The 27,977-nt window shown below is 36.9% G+C and overlaps 2 protein-coding genes across 2 annotated transcripts; one reads left to right on the top strand and one right to left on the bottom strand.

Annotated features, from left to right (window-relative positions):
- The first annotated feature begins 1,131 nt into the window (after positions 1 to 1,131).
- LOC131431096 (abnormal spindle-like microcephaly-associated protein homolog) lies at positions 1,132 to 2,775 on the top strand. The gene is made up of 2 exons (XM_058596595.1): positions 1,132 to 2,247; positions 2,306 to 2,775. Exons 1-2 carry the CDS (start codon positions 1,171 to 1,173, stop codon positions 2,366 to 2,368), a joined length of 1,140 nt encoding a protein of 379 aa, XP_058452578.1. The 5' UTR covers positions 1,132 to 1,170; the 3' UTR covers positions 2,369 to 2,775.
- A 21,748-nt stretch (positions 2,776 to 24,523) lies between these two features.
- On the bottom strand, positions 24,524 to 25,801 carry LOC131430619 (uncharacterized). Its single transcript, XM_058595723.1, has 2 exons — positions 25,689 to 25,801; positions 24,524 to 25,626 (listed from the first exon to the last, which is right to left on the bottom strand). Exons 1-2 carry the CDS (start codon positions 25,712 to 25,714, stop codon positions 24,651 to 24,653), a joined length of 1,002 nt encoding a protein of 333 aa, XP_058451706.1. The 5' UTR covers positions 25,715 to 25,801; the 3' UTR covers positions 24,524 to 24,650.
- Between the last annotated feature and the right edge of the window lie 2,176 nt (positions 25,802 to 27,977).

Below are 27,977 nucleotides of genomic sequence, written 5' to 3' on the forward strand. Positions count from 1 at the left end.
CTAATCCTCTGCATTTCCACATGCATCACAGTAACGGGTTGTTTGTTAGTAAATTTTCGAATAATATTATCATGTTTATATTGCTCTGGGTAGCCGGCTACCGAGAATACGTTGCAATTTTATCGCGTTTTGTATGTGCTTCCAAATGAAATACAAAATTTCTTCCGAAACTCGTAAAACAACGGACAGCCGGCTGACGGGAGGTTCGCTATCAATTGATACATTTTATTCATTGTGTTCTGTTTATTTTTTCAATTGACAGCCGTAATATTGGCAAGATATCACTTGATCATTATCAATCGAGAAACAACGCCTTACGCAATACGAAATAATGTTAAAATCTACTCCCTAACCAAAATAATAAAATACTAAACGGATAATCCTCGCAGTCTTAACTATATTTACATACATCCTAGTTAAACACGGTCGCAAGAAATATCTGTACTGCTATAGACTACACGCGCGCGTCTTCAACTTAGCGTTTAACCCGAAGATAACCAGATTCATCGATCAAACGTTTCTCGAATAATGGACGGATTATAGTCTAGACCCATTTTCAGTAAGGAGAAATATAATGACATTGTTAATAAGAAAAATTTGAATTCTCCCTAAGAAACAATATCACCAGTATCCTGTTTTCCTCATTCGTATGACTGTGAACGCAAGATGACACACCACTACTGAAAAAAATATGGCGCAGATGGCGCTTCGATCGATTAAAAAAATTAAATGTTGGGCGATAAATTCGCAGTATTCGTCGTTTGAACATTTTTGTAATATCTCGAATCAGCATAATTCAGTTAAAAAACAGTTCTAACACTTTTCACCAATCAACACACTCTTCCACAGCTGCACGATCACTCAAAATAACTGTTTCACCAATTGAACCAATTACTTAACCATAAATTACTGATACACAATGAAATTAGACTTTTTTGAGAGCAACACTCGGGCACCGCATCGTACTCCCAGTGTTACCAACTCTCTCCCATTTTTGGTAAGCGATAAGAACTATCCCTAAAACTGAAATTTTATGAGCCAATTTTTGTTAGTTTTGATCACGTCATTCAAACGTTTCCAATTGTACAAAAAATGTTTCTCAGTGAAAATTCATCATAGCAACCTACGGTAGCATTTAAATAAAGTTCTCTACTCTAAAAATCGAAAACAATGAATTATCTTCTTCATCGGCAGCGCACTCCGGGAGCGGTAATTCCCATTCCGGACGAGCTGAAGGAACTGATGTACGAAATTAGTAAGAAAGTTCTCCGGGAGCAGCCGGCAAATGTGATCGGGTTTATTGCCGACTACCTAGAGGAAAAGTTAATCCGCCGTGAGAATCGCGTTGTCGCCAACAAAGTCGTAGATAACGTTCTGGATATCAGTTTGGACATCATCGAGCTACTGGATGAGTTCAAATTGGATGAAAACAGGGCGGAGCGAGCTGTTGTCATGATTCAGGAAGCATTTCACAAACACTTCCGTGTGCGAACCTCTAACGAAAACCTACGCGAAGCCTTTCGGGAAGCAGAGGTCCTACAGCGACTGATTGATGAATGTGGATTCACGGAAGAGCAAGCCCTCAGAGCGGGAAGGATCATAGAAAGAGCTTACAAGACGTATTATTTGAGAAATGTGTACAAGGAGTATCACCGACCGGCGGTGACCAGTGACTGGCAGGAGGCGGCCAAACACACTTTACAGATCTACGACGCCAGTGGAGCTACGAAAGAGGAAATGGAGCGAGCTGCGGTCCGAATTCAAGCTGCATATCGCGCTTATTATACAAGGAAGCGTGAACAGTTGGATAAAAATGCGGCAATCATTCAAAAGGCCGTGCGGAAACATCAGGACCATCAAGTGGTCGCCGGTGTTCTGGATCAGATAGTTAATAACGTGATTCAGCCAAAGTTTTCCGCCCGCGAGGAGGTCATGCGCATTGTGGAAATGGTTTTAGAAAACGATCCTAGCGCAACGGAAAGTGAGCGAATGCAAATGAATGAAGCCGCCACCAAAGTTCAATCTGTTATCCGAGGACAGCGCACGCGGAAAGACCTTTCAAACAAAACTGGCGATACCACAGAGGAACTACTTTCCAAAGTTCCGTTGGATATCGAGATAAATTCTCCAGCGGGCCACACTTCAAACGATAACCTTGAAAGAGCAGCAATCATTGCCCAGTCCGCTGCCAGAGGTCATTTAACCCGTCAAAAGATTCAACGGGAGAAAGCCGCCGTCCGATTGCAGGTTAGTTCACTGGAAATTTTGTTTTTATATCTTATACTGAAAGATGACTTAATTCCAGAGCTTGGCTAGAGGCCACCTCACTAGAAAGCAACTGGTCTCAAAGCCGGAAAAGGACAAATAAAATAAAATCACATCGTCTCGCTTTGCTTATTACTCTTCCGTGGTTAAGATCTTGGACACTCTGTCAAACGAAATTTTCAATAGTTTTCCGGGAACACATTACCTGGTGTAGATTCTCACGCTCCAGATGCTCGTACGGCTGACGATGATGACGTTACTTGTTCGGATGCGATGAGGAATTTCGGCATACCAACTGACAGCCCGGCAGCCAGCCACCAGCGTTGGTGATAAGATTTGATGCTCAAACTACATATTTAATCGCTAGAACACATCGCCGACTGCCGGGGGAAGAAGTCCAGTGAACATTTATGGTCATATCTTGAGGAGATGACTGCTATATTTTCAGTTTAAAAGCGTTACCATCGACCGAAAGCTGAGCATCGAGAGATGTTTCGACGGAAGTGCTGCCAGATTGTGTAATCTTTTTCTTTTTGAACATGTCATGATCGTTGGTAGTCCAAAGCGAAACAGTGGTTAGCAAATTTTATTTTTTCGGTTTCCCTTCTGGTTGGGAGAAAACAAAATAGTCATAAATAATTTAATTGCCATCCGGCGGCTCATCCAGTGGACTCCGGCTGACTGACATTGTGTGGGGAGAATTTTTTTATGACCTTTCCTCAACTGGGTCGTAAAGTTTGCGTCCGAGCATGTCGCTTTTGATGGTGTCTTTTTAATTATACTCCACCATTTTTCATAGCAGTGTTGTACCGGGCCGTGGTCCGCCAAGAATGAACCGTCAATTATAGTGCGATATTCGGGTGCCCGACAGCGAAGCGTTGCAGTGCGGTTCGGTCAAAGGTGACTCCATTTGTTTCTTCGCCACGCTGGACGATATGATGGAGGTAGCTCGTTTCGTCGTCTTGATGGACTTGGGCAATAACAAGGTACCACCTTGATTGTCGCTGAGTGATATAATACTGAGGAATGGCACGATAAAAATTGTACTTCATTGTGCTACCGATTTCATGGTACAAATGGTGGTTAGTTTTGATAAATTTGATAGCGAAATAAATAACTGTTGACCTACGCTCAACAGTCATATCGATGTTCAATTCTAAAGGATGCAGAATATTAAGACGGAAAGGGAAATTTTGTATTTTATTTAACCGACGAGAAACCATCACTTGGATTCCAAACAGATTTTTATCTATTCGAAACCTCCGAACAACACAGGGGCCCTTATTACCGGTGTCACTACACAGTGAAAACCAAGTGAAGTCACTGTGACCCTTATTATGGGTATCACTTCACGGTGAAAACCAAGTGAGGTGAATGTAGGTCCTTATTACGGAAGTCGCTTCTGAGACAAAAGTAATTACATGAATGAACTTGATGTCATTATGAACATCACGCCACCAACATTTTGTTGAAAAAAATAGTTTTTTCCACCACAGTGATCACAGTGATACCGGTAATAGGTAAAATCAAGTGAAGTGACATGTAAGTGAAGTGAATGTGAAAGTGGAAGTGAGAACGGTAATAAGGGCCAAGGTTTTTTTTTTCAACTAAACATTGCTGACATACCGGCCCCTATTACCGGTGTCACTACACGGTGAAAACCAAGTGAAGTGACTGTGACCCTTGTAAGTGAATGTAGGTCCTTATTACGAAAGTCGCTTCAGAAACAAAATTAATTACTTGGATGAACTTGATACCATTATGAACATCACACTCATTACACTCTCAGGTTCAAAATGTCAGAATTTTCTTTAAAAAGGGCCTAATGCCAACTATGATACAATACACGATATTTAAAAAAACAGTTTGGAATCATTTCGATGTTTAAAATTTTTTGGATCGTTTTTATTACCTTTCGTTTCAAATTTAAAATTTTACTCTGCAGTTAATTTGGAGAACTTAAAAAACAAAAATAGAATTGTTACTATTTAGGCATTAGCCCTTCTAAAAACAAAATGTAAAACCAGAGATGCCATTCAAACAGATTTATCTGTATTGTATAGATTTTTGCGTTCGCGTTCGGTAAATCAGATTACAGATTTTCTAAATTTAATACAGATTTGTAAAGGTTCATAAAAAGTGGGAAGTAAAACGTTAGACTTTTCTCTCTGAGTATCTACTAGTATTTGATTAGAGTACTTCTTTAAAAGTTTATTAATCAACGGACAAATCACATGTTAAAATGAAAAAATTTTGTGCAAATGTTTGATTATGAACACTGATAAACATTTATATTAAAATTTAAAACCAATTTGAATTTGATTTGAATTTGAATTTGATTCATACATATAGATCAGATACATATTTTCTATGAAAACATCTGGCATCTCTGTGCACAGCCGATGAAACACACACACTTAACAGTGTTATGGTGACGTATAGCGGAAAGAAACCAGTGCTACTAGATTTGTCACAATGGTTATATGATTAGTATTTAACACGCTCTATTTGGTAATATTAGAATCCGAAACAGTTTTATTTATATATAAATATCAATGATATAATTAAACTAATGTCACGGATACCAAAAAATACTTGCTGATGATAATTCAAAGAAGAAAAAATATTTTTTTTATTTAACATGAGGAGACTTGGCAACCTTGCGATACGCAATGAGATGAAAACAAAGCGCAATCAAGTGAATTAAATGCAAATTTTCATCTCATATTTTTCATTGCTTTTATTGCTTATCAGGTAATTTCAGAAGTCTTTAATCGTTGAATAAACAAGTGGAAAGTGAACATTACTAACTATAAAGTCATCCAACATTGAATAGTGGTGTAATTATGTGAAATAGTGATCATGTTTTGAGACGAATCGATTAGTAAATATTCAGAAATATGATGAATTGTAAAACTTCAGACAAAAGTGGTTCCTAAATCAAAAAGTGAGTTTATTTTAAATGAAAAAATCGATCGTTGAAGGTTTTTTAACTATTTTTTTTCAATTGGAAAGTGTGGCAAAACTTAGAATAAATGTTTTAAAACGTTCCACAGTTTTGTTCAGCTACGTTTAAAGATATGATTAATGTTCAAAGTCATGAGGTGAACGAATGAGATGGAAATTGGAGCTGAGATGAAATAGGGAGCCCTTACCCTACGAACATCACATCACCAAAATTTTGTTGGAAACATGGTTTTGCCTTTCCCTAGAGAAAGGTATGAGAATTGCTGGAAAAACCGACTTTCAAACGGAGCCTTGGACACCCATAATGCGCCGTTCGACTCAGTTCGACGAGATCGGAAAATGTGTGTGTGTCTGTGTGTGTGTACTTTTCGAAGATATTTATACGCGCTTAATTTTCTCAGAGATGTCTGAACCGATTTAAAAAAAACTTGTGCTCGTTTGAAGGCTACTGTCAGGCCATTGATCAGGTTCGAAGATTAAATAGCTGTGACTTTTGGTTCCGGAAATATGATTGTATAAGTGACGTAACCGACAAAACACGTTGATTTTGATTTTTACCGCTCTAATATAGGGCCAATATTTTGGGATCACCTTTAATTTCGTAAAGCGCTATTGTCCAAAAGTTTAAGCGCTTCGAAAGAAGTCCCCATGCAAATTTTGAACTAAATCGGGTAAGGGGTGCTACCCGGCGGTTAAGGTTTGAAAATCTTTGATCTTGAAAATATTTTTTGATGCCAAAAATCTTAAAATTTCATGAAACGTCGAGATTTAAATTTAAGATTTTTTTCGGTATGGATAAAATTGAACAGCAACCTATAAGACTATAGGAACTTTTATTTGAGCCTATGTTCGTGGAAATAGATAAAATTATCTCTGAGAAAAATTGAGTGAGTCTTTTTAGAGTTTTTAGACTCTATTTTGGTACTTCTGGAACCCGGAACTGAGAACCGATATAGTCGTAGTCGGTTCGTTTAGTAAGTAACTAATATAGCCTACAAATTAAATCAGTTTTAAGGCCAAATCTAGAAGACATTTACCCTTTTTTGCATCGTCGCTTTAAATGACGGCGTTCAACTTTAACCTATGAAAGCATGATGAAATTCAACCTATGGGACTATGAGATTTTTATTTCATGAGTGACATTATTTGACACATACTTACACACATACACACACAGACACATACATTGCTCAGATCGATGAACTGTGTCGAATGATATAGAACACATTGTGATTGCACAAACTTTCTATATGAGAAAGGTAGTAAGTGTATTTTAAACAAAAGCATCGTTAACATGATTTTGTAATAACACTAACAAGTAGGTACAAATTGAATAAAAGGCTTACAAATTTGCATATTTTTCACTTAAAAAATATGAATTTAAATGTGGCAACCCTGCACGCTATACGAAATCAAACAGAGCACGCTGCGAACAGAGCAAAGCCGCACGTACCGTCGCGTTTGCATTTTGAATGACCATTTGAATGTTCCGACACGCACCCGCCCTATAATTTCGAAACCGGAAGTCGGATCAGTATATTTAAAAAAAACGTGAGCTTTTATTTGAATAATGATCCGTGAAAATCGATTGAACCGTTGCTGAGAATTCTTCACTATTATCGGTGCTTTCGGAAGCGGAAATCGGAGACTAGTAGGCCCAATTAGAGGCACAAATCTCCAAATATCAAGGGGAACGTGCCATTTGAGCCAATTTGTTCTGATTCCTGATAACTAACGAGATCTGTCAACTAGATGCATTTAGCATTAGGTTTTATAAAAATGTGCAACTCGTTTCGCCATCGCTTGTGAAAAAATACTCATGAAATTGAAAATTTTCACTAATCGTACAGCAATACCGAAACCGGGAGTCGAATCTGGGTCAACTTTTCGTTTTTTTTAAAGAATTTCAAGACCTTTTATTTGCATCTTAGTTTGTGAAAATCGGTTAGGGAATTTCCGAGAAAATTGAAGGCGCATTTTCCCATAAATTTGCACATATTTCCTTGTAACTCCGGAGCCTGAAGTTGGATCCAAATGAAGTTCAAGAAAATTTTATGAGGATATAAAGCTTTTTATTTGAATTCAACAAACTAATATTCAAATAACGTGTCCTAAATTAATTTCGTGCGTCAATCTTTATAGAAAATTTGAGGTCCACAAACTTTGTTTTCGAGTTTTAGCATCTCCAAAACGGAGCTCACATACATTTTTCAGAAATGACTAGGACTATTGACACATATGTAAGAATTTATTCAAATGAAAGGTCTTACGGTTCAATAGGCTTCTATGCTGTTCCACCAAATTAAAGACTATCCCAGAAAGTATGAACGCACTTTGATTTCGCTGTAATTCAAGTTTTATTCGATATACTGATAATGTTTGACTACAACAACAGAATATTATTCTCAACATTTACTCCTTAGCCATCTTAGACTAGCTGGCGCACCTTCTTGCGAACGTTCCTCATTAAATTTCGTACAGACTTTTGACACTTTTTTCCAATCTTTTTCTAACTGTTGAATGGTTTCGGCTGCCGAGACATGTTTCCTAAGATGTGCCTTCGTTAATGCCCAAAATTCCTCAATTGGTCGAAGTTGTGGGCAATTTGGTGGATTCATGTCTTTTATGACGAAAGTGACATTTTTGGTAGTATACCATTCTACCGTTGATTTCGAGTAGTGGCAAGAAGCAAGATCTGGCCAGAGAACAACAGGATCCTTGTGGCTTCGAAACATGGGTAGAAGTCGTTTTTGTAAACATTCCTTGATGTATATTTCGCTGTTCATTGAAGCAGTGGTGATGAAAGGTTCCGAAATTTTACCGCAGCTACAAATTGCTTGCCAGACCATAGCTTTCTTACCAAATTTTTCGACTTTAATCGATGTCTCGGACTGGTTTAACACTTGCTCTTCTCGCACCGTATAATATTGTGGTCCCGGCAAAGATTTGTAATCGAGTTTCACGTAGGTTTCGTCGTTCATGATTATGCAGTTCAAATTTCCAGCAAGAATCGTATTGTACAGCTTTCGAACCCTCGGTCTGATCGATGCTTCTTGTTTCGGACTACGTTTTGGTTGTTTCTGCTTCTTATAGGTTCGATGATTCAAACGTTCTTTAGCACGAGGAACATTTGACTTCGAAGTGCCCACTTTTTTCGCCACATCCCGAACTGAAACCTCCTTTTTTTACCTTCAGTATACGTTTATCCAACTAAGGGTTAGCAGGCCCTTTTTTCGACCCGTTTTCGGTTTATCCGCAAAGGTGTTATCCTCACCGAACTTTCTGATTGCATTTCGCACGGCTTTTTACTTACTCCTTCCATTTTTGCTATCTTTCTCAGTGACAGTCCGCATTCTGTGCACCATTTGTACACAATTTTTCGACGTTGTTCTGCTGAAAGTCTACGCATTTCGAAACAAACTAATGAAAACGAATAAACAATTGCACAAGTGGTTAGAGAAGAGTGTAAACAACAGGACGCAGCCATAAAAATTGACAGATTCTGAACCATTGAGAAATGGCAGCGGTTTTTGGTTGCGTCCATACTTTCTGGGACAGTCTCTACATATTACTATTCGCTCGATATTATTATTCCCTCATACATATTACTCAATACGAGTAACTACGGTTTTCTTATTAAGAGTGATATCTACTCGATTCTCTTTCGCGTTTTTTTTCTCTCCTCTTCTGATTCCAATTGAGCTGTCTTAGTAAACCGGTCGCTAACGAAGACGACTCGTCCTCTTTTCATTTTGGACCATTGGAAACGAAAGCAGTGTAAGTAACTGACTCTTCTCCGAAGGTCGGTCTGGCTACCGATGCTAGCTACAAAATTTAAAACTTCATAAAAAAAAAACTATATCAAAGTATCATATAGTGAAAAATGCCAAATTTAGAAAACATGGAATACAGCATTTTTTGTTACACTTTTAAATATATCGTTTTCAGATTGATTTGTGCAGAAAATGAGGACGTACCAGCGAAAGTCCTCGATAAGCTATTGCAGCTGGTTTTTACCTTTCTTTATAAATATGAAAAACATGATTAATCCACACAGCAGTGAAATGATACCTTTTTCATCAATCCGCATGTGTTTTTTGCATGGATATTCTTCGGTGTCGGATCCAAACGTAATTCAGGAACCTTGTTTGGGAGTATACTACTTTTCATATGAATCGGAGTTTGTAGAAAACTGTTTAGCCATCTCCGAGAAAATTGAGTGAAATTATTTGTCACACACGCATTTGCTGATCTCGACGAACTGAGTCAAATGGTATATGGGAGTTATGTTCTTCCAGCATTTATTACTGTAAGTAGTTTAAATCAACATAATTATACTTTCAACTTGAAAATGCTGCCATCATCTAGTTTACATGTCATATTAAAACGATGATGTTGCCAAAAACGAACCGTGCTGAAATGGGTCCAAGGCAAAATCCCATGAAAAAAGATGCTGTACACAGTCTTTTTGGTACTTAGAAACAATTGTATGTAACAGTATAAAAAATCGTGTTTCATTTGGCTCCGAAATACCGCTTTATCATCAAACGCGTAAAACTTCTACTACTGGAATAAGGCGAAAAGTCGTTTACACAAAAATATCGATATCTCCGTTGAAAATGGACGTATTTTGACAATCAAAGTCTAAAAACATATTCTGTTTTCAAGGTCAAGGTTTTCGCTCTAGCATGTCAATACCACTTTTGTAGAAAGTTCTATCTTTTGCCTCAAAATAGGCAGTTTCAGCGATAAGCATTTTTTTCATATCTGCAAACAGCCAATAGTTGCTGGAAGCCAAATCTGACGAATACGGTGGATGTGGGAGCAATTCGAAGTTTGATTCATGTGGTTTTGCCATTGTTTTGATTGACCTGTGACACGGTGCGTTGCAATGATGAAACAAATTTTTTTTCTTCGCCATATGCGATCGTTTCTTTGCAAATTCAAACTTCAAACGCTCCAATAACGCTATATAATATTCACCTTTGGTGATGTATCCTATCTCAAGATAGTCGATAAATATTACACCACGCACATCCCAAAATACCGAGGCCATAACCTTTCCAGCCGTCCACTCGGATGACGATCGTTTTGATTCCGGAGTGAAGTGATGAATTCATGTTTCATCCATTGTCACATATCGATGGCCACATATTCCGGTTTGTTGCGTTTAAACATGTCCAAACACTGTTCAAAATGATCAACACGTTCTCGTTTTTGGTTAACAGTAAGCAAACGCGGCATCTACTTTAAACAGAGCTTTCTCATAGTCGAATGCCCATGCAATACAAAGCCAACACAATCTTCTGATATCTTTACGATGTCAACTAACTCACGCAACTTCGCTTTTCGATCATTCGATCAGATGTTTTGTTTTCAAGCCATTGATTTGCTTGAACGGTATTTTTTCGCAGCAAGAAGCAGTGTAAAATTAAAACACGAAATTATTTTTGATCCATTGTTTTGAAAATAACAAAAGTAGCGTCACCCTCAGCACAATAACTCACAAACTAATGAGAAGAATACCATGAAATTTTAACAGCTGTCTTTAAAAGGTGACTGCAATAAAACTAGCGCCACCTATGTGTTAGACCCGGGACTTTTTAGCTAATGTGTTATATTTTGCATCAATGTTTAATAGTGTCGATTGTTTTCAATTTGATTACTATTAACAAAATAATTGTCACACATACTGTATTCAAACCTTGAGAATAGATTGCGAAAATGACGAATTTATTCATTTCTTATTTTTACTTAATCCTTTCGTCACAAATTTATCAAAATGTTCCTGCAATCGATCTAATGAAAATAAAAATTCAACAGTGCTCAACGTTGGTCACTTCATGAATGGATTGAGAGGTGACTTATCAGTCGTTTGGAAAAAAGTGCATAATTATTCCTCTTCTTTATATGTTCATTAGAAAGCTATTATTAGCGACTTCTTCTGCACATGCGGGATAAACACTAACTCAGCTAATCAAAATGTATCATTCGCTCAGATATTCCGAGTAGCATGTTCTGACCAAAAAAAAAACAATACGATCAATTTGTCCTATTTTCATTCCAAACCCAAATCCAATCTAAGCTATATCAAATAACTGCCTCCGTCTCATGGTTTTAATTGCATCCCAGAAATCATGTATGCAATGAGCGACGATTAAATCGAAACTATGCTGGTATTTATGATGGAAAATTTAAATACAACGGAATTGATGGTGATGTCTCGAAATGTGCCCCCATCCCAGATTGTTCGAATGGGAAAAGTTCGCCTACCCACCAGCCATTTCGGCATTCCGGCCGATGCAAAGGGATTCAATTAACGGCCTAGCAATCGTCCATCACCTCGAACACAAACGCCACAAACGCGGTTCACCATCATCATCATCATCTACGGAGTGTATCGCGATGCGGTTGATTGGATACCGATTGGTTTTCGTTGTTTGACTCTGGGCACCAGTGAAAAAGAAAAATTAACAGTTCGAACGGGTTTATCGGGGCATCCGTGTGTGTACTCAGTAACGGTTTTATTGAAATTAATTCCGTTTTCATTGATCAATTTTTCCGCCAGTTGGCCTGGTGGCTGATGTATTTGTGCCTATGTATTGCACCGACAATAGGGATAGTTGATACATGCATTAACCTAGGTGCGGATAAAAAATTTAAATAATGTTTCACAGTCATACCCGCAATAAAAATACTATTGAAATATTAATTAGTTTTCATATTTCGATTGATTATAATTTAGTACAACTAATCAATTCTAAGCCGTCTTCTTTTTAAAAAATCGGCGGAACTGGCGGTTAAAACATGCTGGACCTTTATCATCAGGATAGACCTCAGGTGTACTATCGTATTAAGATCTAAGGATTGTGCCAGCAATACCAAAACTTTGATTTTTCGTTCCATGAAACAATTTCGAGGTATGCTTTGGATCTCCATTTTGCTAAAGTGTGTATCTGCGATCTACCTTTAATTTTCGCACACTTATTGGTAGATTTCGCATCAGAATGTCCAAATAAACTTTCTTTGTTTTTATTCTATCGATGAATTCCAGCTAACCGGGACCACAAAATGCCATTGAACCTTTGAGAAATATTTGAGAAAGTGAAGTGAGCTACATTTTAGGGTAACAGAGGTATTTTGCTCCACTTTAGGATTGGTTTTATTTTTGCCCACTTAGTAAAAATATCTATTGAATGTTGTAATATCTTCGAAAACCTCTTTCGCAATAGATAATTTAATGTGATTAGCTTCAAATTGATGCAACATGGGCTACTTAAAAGCGATTAAATCCATAAAGTTTGTTAGGTGGGCCAAAATATGTGAAGTGGCCAAAATATCTGCTACCCTATTACATTTGATTACTATTGCGCAACCAAAAGCTAGATGTCGGCCTAGTGACATTCGGTTTATTCAACCATACACAAATATGACCTACAAATTTATTTACGATTCTCTATGAAGATTTGAATATTGGAAAAAACGTACCGGTAATCGGACTTGAATAAAATTCAGCAGATCTTTTGCGGGATTTTCAATGGTTGGTTTATTTGGTTACAGATTCTCATGGTTGGCAAACCAGGGAAATTAACTAGCAAATATAAAGAGGTGAAAAACAAAATCCTTGAAACTGTCATTTTTACACTAAGCATCCTACCTCCGAAAGCAGGGGTTTAAGCCGAATGAAAATTGAAAGTTTGTGGAAATCAGTTCAGCCATCTCCGAGAAAAGTGAGTGACATTATTTTCACAATTTTGGTGCATATCACCCTGTAGTTCCGGAACCGGATGTCGGATCCTAATGAAATTCAGGAACTTTGTATGGGGCTATGAGACCTTTCACTTGAATCTACGTTTGTGAAAATCGGTTGAACCATCTTCGAGAAAAGTGAGTGACATTTTTTTTCACATTTTTAATGCATTATTTCCACATTTTTCGTGCTTATCACCCTGTAATTCCGGAACCTGAAGTTGGATCCTAATGAAATTCAGGAACTATTGTATGAGACCATGAGGCCTTTCATTTAAATTTAAGTTTGTGAAAAGCGGTTCAGCCATCTCAGAGAAAAGTGAGTGACATTATTTTCACAATTTTGATACATATCACCCTGTAGCTCCGGTGACACACACAGACATTTGCTCAGTTCGTCGAGCTGAGTCGAATGGTATATGACATTCGTCCCTCCGGGCCTCGGTTCAAAAGTCGGTTTTTGCAGTGATTGTATAGCCTTTCTATATGAGAAAGGCAAAAACATTTGCAGTTCGACCAATTCATGCTGCATTTTTCATTCATCGAAATGTGCATAATTAGTCATCTCAAAACTATTTACAGTTCATGCGGTTTAACTACTACCTTTGAGTTTACTCCGATCATTAGGGTCTGTGCAGGCTTCTCTGGAACCGATTTAGCTGCTTTTGTCCAAGGCTCGACAGGTCGCAACTCTGGACAGTTAGGTGTATTCGCCTCTTTCGGTACAAGATGGACACCATTCGATTTATACCATTCCTAGACATTTTTGGAGTAGTGACAAGATGCAAAATCAGAACAAAATAGCGAGGAAGCGTCATGACTACTTAAGAATAATAACAATCGCTCCTCTTTGAAAAGTTGGAATGATAACAATCGCATAACTGTAAAAATTCCACAAAACTAACGAATAAGGAAATTTGTGTTGCCAGATGCCTTAATAATTCATGAAACATCGAAATAACATAAAAATATATTGTCTTTGGAAATTTTAGTATTTCCGAAATTGAACAAAAAATCTTGATAGTAACTGTTTAAGAAATGCGTGAAACGTTGAAATCTTGAAAACAAAATGTTTCGAAAGAGAAATTCTCTAAGTCTTCAAGTCGACCGGCATACTTCGAAAAAATCGAATAAAAACAATTCACGTAACTTTGAAAACTCGCATACAAAACAGCATAAATTTATAAATTCTTATAAAAAAGCAATACATTTAAAAAAATCACATAAAAAACCTACATTACTTTGAAAATTGCAAAACACATTAAATTCGCATAAAAACCGCTTGAGAACCTGCTTAAATTTGAAAGATCGCATAAAATAGCCGCATAACTTAGAAAATCCTCCTAAAAACAATAAAAAGTCGGAAAAACAAAACGGAAAAACTTCGAAAACCACGAAAAACATTTTATAGAAAAAGAAATGTCGAAATTCGCATAAAAAAAGTCGAAAAACCTTGAAAATTCGCACAAAAGTCCGCATAACTTGGAAATTTGCTAAATAAATCCGCTTTACTTTGAAAATTCACAGCATAAATTTGATATTTGGCATGAAATAATCCGTAAAGTTTCGAAACTTTGAAAATTTTTAAAGTCGTTCGGCGTGTTTTTATCCAATTTTTTTGAGATTTAATTTTGCTTGCGGTTTTAAAAAATTAAATTTCAAAAAATTTGGATAAAAACACGCCGAACGACTTTAAAAATTCGCCTAAAACAATCCGCATAAATTTGAAAATTTATATAACGGAAATCCGAATTTGTAAATTCGGATAAAAAGACCACATAACTTTAAATTTTAATTGTTTCGCATAAAACAGCCAAATATTAAAATTCGCATGAAAAAGCCGAAAAGCTTTGAAAATTTGCATAAAAAAGCGCATAACTTTGAAAATTCGTATGAACATAAAAAACGTGCTTAATCTACCTAGCAGTGAGATGATACCTTTTTTTATCAATCCGCATGTGTTTTTTGCATGAATATTCTTTGGTGTTTTGGTTTTCATGACATTTTTTTAATGACCGTCGTTTTAAGCGGTAATTTGAGATTGTAATCACTCATTACTCTGTAATGTCAAAACTGCAAATCGGATCGAATTTGAATCTTTAAGTGTGACAATCGATTGAACATTCCATGATATGTCGAAGTAAGTTCCACTTTAGAGTTTACGGTTACTTTAAAGTTTTAGGGAATGTCATCTTCTATATCGGTTTGAATTTTAAAAACCTGTTTTAATCCACCTGGTGGTGTAATGATGCCTTTCTCATATCAATCATACTATCATATATTTTCTTCGATTCTTAAAAGAATAACCGAAATCGGTTTGTTTGGCCGTCTACTAATAAAAACTATCACTTGGAAAAGATTTAAGGTCGATTTAGAAAACTTTTTAAGGATTTTTCTCATTTTCAAGAAGGTGTACACAATTTTTAACCCACTTTACCCTATATTTCCGGATCCGGAAGTCGGATCCGCATTAAATTCAGGAATTACGTAAGAGACCACAGGACCTTTCATTTGATCCTAACTTTGTGAAAATCGGTGCGCCATATATGAGAAAAGTTAGAACACATATTTTTTCACATTTTACCCCATAAATCCCGAACCGGAAGTCGGATCCAAATAATGTTCAGGAATATTTTATGGGACCACAAGACCTTTCATTTGAATCTAAGTTTGTGAAAATCGGTTCAGCCATCTCCGAGAAAAGTTAGTGCAAAAAACGTAACATACACACACACACACACACACAGACATTTTGCGTACTCGATGAACTGAGTGATTGCATAACCTTTCTATATTTTTTTTTCTCCCTTTCTATATGAGAAAGGCAAAAGTCATCATTCTGTAATTCCAAAATCGGTGGTCAGAATTGGATAAAATTAATTGTTTATTGTTTATTGTGGAGCAGAGAAAAGCCCAGTGGAGCTAGTTTAGTTAAAACTTTCACACCAACAGGCATAAAACCTCCTCATCTTTTACATCAATAGATTTCAATGATGGGAGAAAACTAATACTAAATATACTATTCTAGTTACTAGAACCTATCGAGACAGATAACTGAGAAACAGCTTTTTTAGAACATTATGAGTATGATGAAGGTCAAATACATTATATCATTTATTAAATAGGCGGCGCATACTAGTCAAAGGTTCATAATAACTGTAGTTAGTTCTAGATGAGGGTATTCTAAGAAGTTGGTGGAAACGAAGAGTACGGCGATCAATATCTAAGTGTAACAATTGTATAAGATCTGAACAGTCTATACGAGCTTGTCGTAAATCAGCGACAAAAATGATCTTACAGACGGCACGTCGAACAGAGAGCAAATCTAGGTCAATCAGCTTGCAACGATCATCGTAGCTCGAAAGGTTTAATGGGTTCCTCCGCGGAAGACGACGAAATGCAAAACGGACGAATTTGCGTTTGATTGATTCAAGGCGTTGAATGTCTCGAAGGTAAAAGGTGACCAAACGACAGATTCACACTCTAGAGTCGAGCGTATCAAGCTACAGTTAAATACTTTTGTTTTTGTCGATTTGGTTTCTTTTGAGAAAACGATTGAGCTTTGAAAAACGATTCGATACTGGAACCAGAATTCGAAAATCGTCGTAGTCGAAGTCAAACAAATTCTTTGAAAATCATTGTAGACATCTTTGAGCAATTGTGATGCGAATTAAATCCGAATCGAAAACTTAATACCAAAAAAACTGAAATAGGTTTATTTGGACTATCGACTATCCAAATCTGCAAACCCGATAAACCTGATTAGTTTATGTGAATTAGACATTTTTATACTAATCACCCTGTATACCCTAAACCGAAAGTTGGATCTGACTGAAAAGCAAGATGTTTTATGGAATCTTAAAACTTTGCATTTGAATCTTAGATCGGTTTAGCCGTGAGACGAGAAAAATGAGAAAATTTTTAATTTAGTTTCACATATCATCCTGTAGTTCCGGAACCAGAGGTCGGAACCAAACATAATTCAGGAACCTTGTTTTGGAACATACGATTTTTCATTTTTTGTAGAAAACGGTTGAGTGTGATTCAAATGGTGTACGAGTGTTATGTTCTTCCAGCTTTCAACTCGAAAATGATGCCATCTTCTGTTTTACATAGGGTAAGGGCTCCCTATTTCATCTCATTTGTATTAAATACCTGATTTAGCCATCAAAATCACTACGTTTTTTTTTTCATATTTCTGCTCAATTCGCCTTGCTCCACATTGGGAATTGATTCACATTCCTTGAAAATTAAAATAATGATTAAAAAATCTGCTAAAAACACTTGTGATATGTTCACTACTGTGTTCCTAATTTTATTTCAAAGGTTTTGTATTCATCCTATTGTTGGTCCTTTATTCATCCCATAAATTAGCAATGGCGACAGCAATCAAAATGTCAGAATTTTCCTTAAAAAGAGCCTAATGCCAACTATGACACAACACACGATTTAAAAAAAAAACAGTTTGGAATCATTTCGACGTTCAAAATTTTTTGGATCGTTTTTATTACCTTTCGTTTCAAATTTAAAATTTTACTCTGCAGTTAATTTTGAGAACTTAAAAAAATTCAAAAAAAGAATTCTTACTATTTAGGCATTAGCCCTTCTTAAAACAAAATGTAGAACCAGAGATGCCATTCATACAGATTTATCTGTATTGTATAGATTTTTGCGTTCGCGTTCGTTAAATCAGATTACAGATTTTCTAAATTTAATGCAGATTCGTAAAGGTTCATAAAAAGTGAGAAGTGAAACGTTAGACTCTCTCTCTGATTATCTATTAGTATTTGATTACAGTACTTCTTTAAAAGTTTATTAATCAACGGACAAATCACATGTTACAATGGAAATCTTTTGTGCAAATGTTTGATGATGAACACTGATAAACATTTATATTCAAATTTAAAACCAATTTGAATATGATTTGAATTTGAATTTGATTCATTTTATTAGTGAAAACAGATAGAGCAGATACATATTTTCTATGAAAACATCTGGCATCTCTGTGCACAGCCGATGAAACACACACACTTAACAGTGTTATGGTGACGTATAGCGGAAAGGAACTAGTGCTACTAGATTTGCCATAATGGTTATTTGATTAGTATTTAACACGCTCTATTTGGTAATATTAGAATCCGAAACAGTTTTATTTATATACAGGGTGATTTTTTAAGAGCTTGAGAACTTTTTTAAACAATAAAACGCATAAAATTTGCAAAATCTCATCGGTTCTTTATTTTAAACGTTAGATTGGTACATGACATTTACTTTTTGAAGATAATTTCATTTAAATGTTGACCGCGGCTGCGTCTTAGGTGGTCCATTCGGAAAATCCGCTTTTTTATCGACAAATTTTGTTCAGCGATGAGGCTCATTTCTGGTTGAATGGCTACGTAAATAAGCAAAATTGCCGCATTTGGAGTGAAGAACAACCAGAAGCCGTTCAAGAACTGCCCATGCATCCCGAAAAATGCACTGTTTGGTGTGGTTTGTACGCTGGTGGAATCATTGGACCGTATTTTTTCAAAGATGCTGTTGGACGCAACGTTACAGTGAATGGCGATCGCTATCGTTCGATGCTAACAAACTTTTTGTTGCCAAAAATGGAAGAACTGAACTTGGTTGACATGTGGTTTCAACAAGATGGCGCTACATGCCACACAGCTCGCGATTCTATGGCCATTTTGAGGGAAAACTTCGGAGAACAATTCATCTCAAGAAATGGACCGGTAAGTTGGCCACCAAGATCATGCGATTTGACGCCTTTAGACTATTTTTTGTGGGGCTACGTCAAGTCTAAAGTCTACAGAAATAAGCCAGTAACTATTCCAGCTTTGGAAGACAACATTTCCGAAGAAATTCGGGCTATTCCGGCCGAAATGCTCGAAAAAGTTGCCCAAAATTGGACTTTCCGAATGGACCACCTAAGACGCAGCCGCGGTCAACATTTAAATGAAATTATCTTCAAAAAGTAAATGTCATGTACCAATCTAACGTTTAAAATAAAGAACCGATGAGATTTTGCAAATTTTATGCGTTTTATTGTTTAAAAAAGTTCTCAAGCTCTTAAAAAATCACCCTATATAAATATCAATGATATAATTAAACTAATGTCACGGATACTAAAAAATACTGGTCGATGATAATTTGGAGAAGAAAAAATAGTTTTTTTTATTTAACATTATGAGAAAACTTGGCAACCTTGCGATACGAAATAAGATTAAAACAAAGCGCAATCAAATGAATTAAGTGCAAATTTTCATCTCATATTTTTCATTGCTTTTATTGCTGATCAGGTAATTTCAGAAGTCTTTAATCGTTGAATTAACAAGTGGGAAGTGAACATTACTAACTATAAAGTCATCCAACATTGAATAGTGGTGTAATTATGTGAAATAGTGATCATGTTTTGAGACGAATCGATTAGTAAATATTCAGAAACATGATGAATTGTAAAACTACAGGCGAAAGTGGTTCCTAAATCAAAAAGTGAGTTTACTTTAAATGAAAAAAGCGATCGTTGAAGGTTTTTTAACTATTTTGTTCAATTGGAAAGTGTGGCAAAACCTAGAATAAATGTTTTAAAACGTTCCACAGTTTTGTTCAGGTACGTTTAAAGATATGATTAATGTGTTTTGGTACTTAGAAACAATTGTATGTAACAGTATTAAAAATCATGTTTGCCGTAGCTCCCAAGCATTCCTTTGTCATACAGCGCTCAAAACTTCTACTACTGAAATATGCTTTCACAAAACTAACGATATCTCCGTTAAAAATGGACGGATTTTAACAATCTATGGCTTGTTGGATAGCTATTTTCGTGCGGAATCTAAGTCTAAAAACATATTCTGTTTTCATGGTCAATTGTGACAGATATTGTCAAAAATATTGTGAAAATTTTGACATAAAACTTGGTATAACTCAAAAAGTGAACATCCGATCTCAAAACCATTCAATAGAGTTCAGAGTGACGGGGATACCTTTCATTTGCGACTAACACACACACACACAATTTTCCTAAAGTTTGAGCGGATGCTATACCTGTTTTTTATATTAATAAAAAAAAGTAAACCATAATATTTCTTTTGTAATGCTTCAAATTACTCTCCACTAATTTAAAAGATTGAATTGCTCTTTTATTGTTGACAGAAAAGCGTTCTGGATTCAGTTAATGTTTACAATGATGTTGGTGGTTTACTTGAAAAAGTTAAGTTATTTTAATGTTATGGATAGACAAGTTATTTCAGCATGATATAACAACTTATGTTTAACAGATCTCTAATATGTCACTAGTCACTAGTAGAACCGGACTTTTTGAGTCACACAAGTGGCTAGGTGATAGTAACAATCATTCAAATTTTTTGTAGCAAACTAGTCACAAACGAGCTATCGTAACAAAAATTCTCACCAGCGTGTGTCAGGGCCGGTGAAAGAGGTGGGTACGGTGGGTAGTACTACCCACCTGAAAATTCCAAACGTAGGTAATTAACCATCTGAAATTTCTAACGAAAAAAGTTGAGTGGGTAATGTTAGAGACATAACTGGATGTCGTGAATACGAAAACAACTGACATGTTCCTTAACACTTCCGAATATCAATTAGTTGATCAATTGTATGAATTATGCAAGCATTCCCCTTTTCCACATTTTTCACAAAAACAAAGAAGGCTTCACTTGATCTCGATTACTGTGAATTTCACACAGCGAAAAGTGCAAAAATCTAACCAAACTGTTCTAGATTTGCACTAAACTGAGGATATTTCCTTTCGATTTGCGAACAACAAATCCTAATAGTTCTTCAGAAAACTTTTAGAGCCATTCGAACGGCTGATTTGGTGTAATGCTCTCCACCGTTGCTTTTTCATCCATGCAAATGACAGGCAGCTGTGACGTAATCGCTCTTGTCGGAAGCGAAACTAGCTTTGCAAACGCCACAAAATACATCTGCTCGCATTGGCGATAGAATCCAAACTGATTCAATTTTTGTTAGGAGCTTTCTTTTACGTGATTTCGTTTGTAGCTTTTTCACTAATGGGCGATCCTAACGGCTATAAAAATAGCCGCATACAGAATTTTAATGTCGATTATTTCATTTCGGATTTGCATAATTTATTGAAAGAAACTATCAATATGCTGTAGGAATTCGTTTCTAGCATTCAGAAGGACCAAATTTAGGAACTCACTGCGATATTCACCACTTTTCGGAACATTTTTCTCGAACGATTTGTTGTACAGCAGCAGATATTTTGTTCTCTTCCTCAGAACGCGTTCTGATTGGCTGGTGTTGACATGGGTCAAATGAGATAGGTTTTTCAATAGTGTACTATTGAAATACTTCAATGCTTTTGCTATACACTTTTAAGTTGAAAAATTTCGATTCTATTGGTAGTTAGATTATATAAATCCTTCCACAGATCACTGAGCTATGAGCTTTCAACATACGAGAAAGGTAAACGCGCCCTCTGAATAATCCTCTTTGATACTCGTTTATACCAAACATTTCAGAAAAGTTTAATTTTGAACTATTTGAGATTATGTCACACAACTGAAAATTTTATCATAAAATAGTGATCATATTTCCGATGGCATGTAGCAAAAATTATGTTGATTCGTTAGATACAACAAGATATATTCACGATCAAAAACTTATCACTCTCTCAGAGGATAAATTTTGAAAAGGCACCCCATAGTAAAGTAAGTCGTATTCACGACAAAACAATGGTAATATAAGTATTATTCATGAATATCGAAGGTTTAGGAATAAGTATTATTTATAACAATAAGAATATTTTGAATGTAACTCGGAATAATAAATAAAATCAAAGTTATAGAACCCTAGTGCTCAGCTAGTAGAGTAATGGTGTGAAGATATACAACAGAAAGTGACAAAGATCATTTGAGTAAGCAGAAATCTTTTAGTAACTTAACTTTTACTTTTTTCCAACCAGAGGAGACGAGCTTGAGCATCTGATCAATGAATCGCTCGTTTATTGGAAAGTACCGATAAAAAATATTAAATTACTCAAAATCTTTTGACGTAGGGCTACGTCCTTGTTTGCTATACCGAGGTGCAAGTTCAAAATACAGGAAATAAAACTGTACAAACAGTGGTTTGAACATTTACATCTCAACTATTTTTTAACTGATTTTCGATATCATTACACATACGGCTTGGATATATTTTTACGCAACGATTCGAGTAGATAAATCTATATATTTTAGATAATTGGTGATTCAAACTTCAATGTGTAACGAACCATGTCTAATTTTTCTTGTTTCCCAAAATATTTTATCAGGATTTCCCCAGCTTTCATAAGATTTCTGGTCTTCAATGAGTACGTTCCCCTTCCGTAACATCACCATCACCGCCCACGGAAGACCGCTCCAGTCAATGACCAGCATGCGGGCCACCCGCCGGGCCTTCGTAGGACAAGTAGTCGCTGGGGGCTAGGTTATTGAGAATATGGTGGGTGAGGAACCAAAACGAAGACCAATCCATTCAATTTGGCTATTATTTTCATTGACTTGTGGTATGGAGCATTGTCTTGATTAAAAATGGTTTTTTCGATGTCGCAATACAAACGCATCAATAATTCAATGTAATAATGCTTCCTTTTTCAATATAGTTAATGTTTATTATACCTCGAGTATCTGAAAACTGACGCCATGATTGTTCCAGCTACCTGTTACATTTCCGGACGACTTTCTCCGTATGAATGCTAATTTGACTCCGGAGAAAAATGGTGGATCCAAGTTTCGTTCACAGTTTTATACAAACGAAAGAAATCCTTTTTATTGCGACTTAACAGTGCCAAACAGCTCTCAGGATCGTTAATGCGTTGTTGTTTTTGTTCGATTGGAGAAAAACCTTTTTTATACCCAGATTTTCGCGTAAGATCATAAAAGCGCTTCCAGTTAATGTCCTGACCATTACAGCATATTTAATTTTACGAACCTCAATTTTTCGTTCATTCATCGCGATTATCAAAACTTGCTTCACTTTTCTGACGATTGCATCATTTGGTTCCGTTTGAAATCAGAATACACACAAATCTTTATTTTCAATGGATCCGAGTGCGTGTAACACCTCTCAAACGTTATTTCCTGTTTTTTCATAAGTGAACAAGTAACGCCACGGTGAGATCAAGCTAAAAATTTGACATCTAAAGGTTGGTTCTTTCGAAAAATGTGGTAAGTTTGAAATCTGGGTCAGTCTTGGGACTTTTTGAGCAATGTGTTATGCACATAAGCGACTGGACTGTTGGTGGATTTGTTTTATGCGCCGTTCGCTTCGCACGAGACATATTTTGATCGAAAATCGGCAGGATGACATGCGCGAACTCAGCACCTTCCATCATCGGAATGGACAAGACAAGGCAACTGCCCTAATACTCAAAAATAAAAATTGGCAGTGATTTTGAATCTAGTTGGGGAGTCCTATGTCAACAGTTCGAATAACCCCACAGTAGTTTCATGGCGTATTTAATCCTTAAATGTGCAATTTCGTTTTAAAACAAAATACCGAAAACGCTTTAAACTTCGAACTTACACGTTTCATGCAAATCAATAACGAAATAAAATATTGTTAAAAAATCGAAAAACTACCCACCTGGGCTTAACATGTATCACCGGTCCTGGCCTGTGTCTAGTCTTCAGCCAAATTGTTTTCACGATCTATGCAAAAAGAGGGTTCGCTGTAATGAACTTGTATACAAAGTTTCATCCGAGTCGGACTATGTGAAGCCTGGTGACTTACTAGCCATTTCTGAAATTGCTCAACAATTGTAATTTTAAAATTTTGTGATTGATGGATCTCCGTGTGGGGTGAAAATTTAATCACGCAAGAACCAGTAATAATAAAAGACCACTCCTACCAGTAATAATAATAGAAAAGATAGTTCAATCATCGTGTTAGTTTTTTTCAATTTCAATTACAATCATCAACAAAAACGATAGGATCGGTGACCAATCGCGCATACTCAAATCAAATATAATAATAAAATATTCATTATCTCCGCTAGATACCAATTATCACGTGTCGCATGATTATACTTACCCACCCACTCGTGAAAAATCTTCCATCACACCTCCGAACAATACTCGAACCGACTGGGTCGGTCGTCTGCCTGTTCGGAATGGCGCTGATGACAGAGTTTGACGGTGTGTCCTTGCGTCGTAACGCATGGGATGCCACCACTTTCGGAAGGATGGATGACACCGCACTGGGAGTGAATATGTGGTTACGCTCAAATTGATGATGATGACTTTCTCGCGTCCAACCAGCAACGGCACAAGAAGTGCCAACCCTCCTCCACCCCGTCGGCAAGTGGCAAGTGGAAACGCCTCAACGCCTTTGTGGCAAAACGGCGGGGGAGCAATTATTAGCCCTGGTAGAAACCCTGCGTGCCATGTAGTGACAATGATCGATCACTCGGTCTCGGTGAGTGATAACTGTTATTAGATTTTGCCCCCACCGTTGATGGCCTCTGTCAAGTTGGCAAGCTGTAACCGAGAGCCCTTCTTTTATTGAGCGTCAGGTTTATTGCCTGTATGGTATTGCTACATTGCACAATTTATTCACATAACACATGTTTTATAATCACTTCAGTGCTAGCAATTTGCGACCCCTCACTCACTATCTTACAAACTAGAAAATTTCGTTTACAATCAGAAAAACACCTCCACCCTATCCCGTCGGACCCCTATCAAAACTTTCCCCTCATCCTTGCTGCCATTTTTCGTCAGTAATTCCAACGATTGCTCCCCGGACATGTTCAGCGGATTGACGGCCAGTTCATTGGTAAGCTTCTGTATCTGTCCGATCAGGGGTCCTTCGCTCAGCAGACTGGCTTCCGTGGTGCTCACCGTTCCGTAACAGCACAATCCACCCTGCCGATGCTGACTGCAACCGTAGTCGACTCCAAACGTCGTAATTCCACGCTCCATAATATCCTTTCGGGCACGGTCAACCCATGAACAGCTCCACAAGTTGCCAATTAACCGCACCGTTTCCAGTGCCGGAAATGATCCAGGAAATCCTTCGAACTGTTCCAGTTGATTGTAGCTGATCCAAATATTTTTCATTTTAGGAAAACTCAAATTCAACGACGCATCGATGGAACGGATTTTGTTTACCGACAAATCTAGGTTTTTTAGCTCCTTCAAAGTAGAAAACTGGTTCAGATCAATGAATTCCAGATGATTCTGCGACAGGTCCAATGTTGTGAGTCCAACCAAGAATCGCAAATTAGCGGGAACTGATCGTAACTTATTCCGTACCAGTTGCAATATTCTCAGCTGATGATTTTCCTGAGGAACTACCTCGAAAACCGTTAGATTCGTTTGGACTACGGTAAATGACTCCAACCGATTCGATTGAAACGTCATCCTTGGAATGTTTCCATACAACAAAGTAAGATAGCGTGTTCCAGCCAACTTGTCAAAATGAGTCACATTCCAGTCCTCAAAGCTAAATGATTCCAGTATCAGTTCGGTTGCTTTCGGAAGTTGAAATGCCGCCGGATCAACATTTCGCGAGTATGAATTATTTTTTACATGCGTAGCTCCATCGTTTGTGGTGCGGATATCGTGAACTGCTCGGCCATTGATATTTGGAATGACAGTTACCATAGCCAGTATCCATCTGTGAAATTTACCGTAGAATGTGACACACAAATTGCCCGTTTAGAATGACCAACTACTTACACTGCCAAGATGCTGCTTGAAGCCATGATTGACTGTCTCAGCTGGACGATTTTTAGATTAGAACTGTTCAGTTAATTGGTTCAACAGAACCAGCAAACGGCAAGCTCATAAATTGATACCGTGGCGACCGGCGGCGCACGATTCGAACAGTCAATTATTGAGTCATTGGATTAGTATGTGTAGCGCTAAACTGATTACAGTTCGTGAGTGTTGTGATGTTCCATTCATAACTGTGTCCTGGTTGAAGACAAGCTCTTTGAAAACTGATTCAAAAGATGCATTAATAATGTCATTCTAAAACAGTGATTCAAAAACTGTTTTGGTTTTGGTTCACACTAAGGTCTCTTTTTACACACGGTTTTTTATACACGGCTTTTTTACACGGTTTTCGCAATTAACACGGTTTCTGATGAGAGTTTAAAAAGCACTAACATTTGTTTTTTGAGACAAATTTTAAAAAAGGGAACAGGTTGTCGGTAAAAAAACGATTATGAGAATTAATTTAAAGTTTGAAGTTAACTTAAATCATTCATTCAACATATCACGGGAGTATTGACTGTCGTTCCATAAAATGATTAATCAGTCTTCAGATCTTAAATCCCTGTCGTAAATTACACGACAACGTTTATTCCGCTCAGTTGTAGTGTATGATGTCAGCATCGTCATTGATGTCATCGAGAATTTCGTAGCGTTGAAGAACTTATTCTCAAGCTTTTTTGTAGTGAAAGTGTTTATGGGTTCTAATTGTACGTATTATCGTTCTTTTGAAAACTGAATGCAATATACAGAAGGCATGAGCCATTTAGAATAATTTGCTTATTGTACAACGCGTTTTATAATTTTAATTTGTCATCCAATGTATTTTATCAAGTATGACTGGACCCTTCTCGTAACCTCTGGCTGTTTTTCAGATTTCCGTTTTATTGTGAAACAACAGTTATGTGCACCTTGCATAATTTTAGGGGTTAACAATAAGCTTTTTTCTCCTTCAAATTATCAAAAGTTACATTTTATCCAAAACAAAACAAACAAATAATCAAATCTACGGTTTTGGAATTATTACGACAATTTTTCCACGTGGTATTTTTTTTACACGGTTTCCGCAATTAACACGGTTTTCTTTTACACGGATTTTTTTAACACGGTACGTAACCCCCGTGTAAAAAGATACCTTAGTGCATTATTCGTTCTACTGCCCACCAAATAGAAAAAAAATTATGAAAATTCGGCGACAATCAACATTTTTGCAGTTACCTCGAGATTTAAATATAAAATAGATAGAAATGATACGAAAAATAATTTTCCTTCCCAATCCCAATGCGGTAGAAATTAATTGTTAATTCAAGACCGTATCGTTCAAACATTGGTAAGCAAAACAACAACAAAACCTCAAAAATCATTGCTCAACCGGAGAAGTAATGATTTATGACAGTAGCTAATGGAAAAAAGTACAACCGTTTCTCACTAGATGCGCTGATAGTGTCTCCGTACAATGGGAAATCTATGTTTATTTGATTTATGCTGTAATATAGTGTAATCGGTTCGCAGTTGTCTGTAAACTGTCTATCTGTATGCAATCAAAGTGTGCCGATTACCTGTGACCAGCGCGGTAAAACTGTCAGCATATCCCTTCTCATTCATTTTACTTTTGTTGCCGAAGCTCCCAGAATTTATCATCGAATAAATAACCGTACTTAGTCACTTAAAGTTTTGCTTGCTCAGTTTGTAGTGCCAAGTAGTATACCTGTTTCGTTGTCTTCCTCGTCTTCACTGTGGGTTGTGAGCAAGTGCCCGCATATCGTTTTGGCTACCTGGCAGCCATGGCCACCAGACGGCTACCAAAATTGATTCAGTGACGGTTGTCAAATCCATTTTGACAAAACAAAGTTGCCTGTATCTAAGTTAGCCGAGCGTTTTCATCTTCTCACCTTCGCTGAAAATATCAAAGATTTCAATGTGGAAAAATCCTGGTGGAGTCAGCCATCTGACAGCCATGCGTATGCGGGTGCGAATGAAAAGGCATGAACATCAACTCGATAACACAAAACTCTCTCTCTCTCTCTCTGACCATAATGATCAATAGAAGGTGGCGGTTCTCATTTGAGTTTTCAGTTATCATAAGCGTGCTAAAATCGATAATTTCCACTATTTGAAATGTATTGAAATGTGGTCGTATGTTCGAGCCCCGACCTGGAAGGGTTCTTAGTGTCAGTAGGATCCATAGTACTAGCCATGCAATGATTCTGTACACTAAGAATCGGCTGCGAAGTCTGTTGAAACAGAAAGGCC

The sequence above is a fragment of the Malaya genurostris genome, chromosome 2 (genome assembly GCF_030247185.1).
Source record: "Malaya genurostris strain Urasoe2022 chromosome 2, Malgen_1.1, whole genome shotgun sequence".
Classification (NCBI taxonomy): Eukaryota; Metazoa; Arthropoda; class Insecta; order Diptera; family Culicidae; genus Malaya; species Malaya genurostris.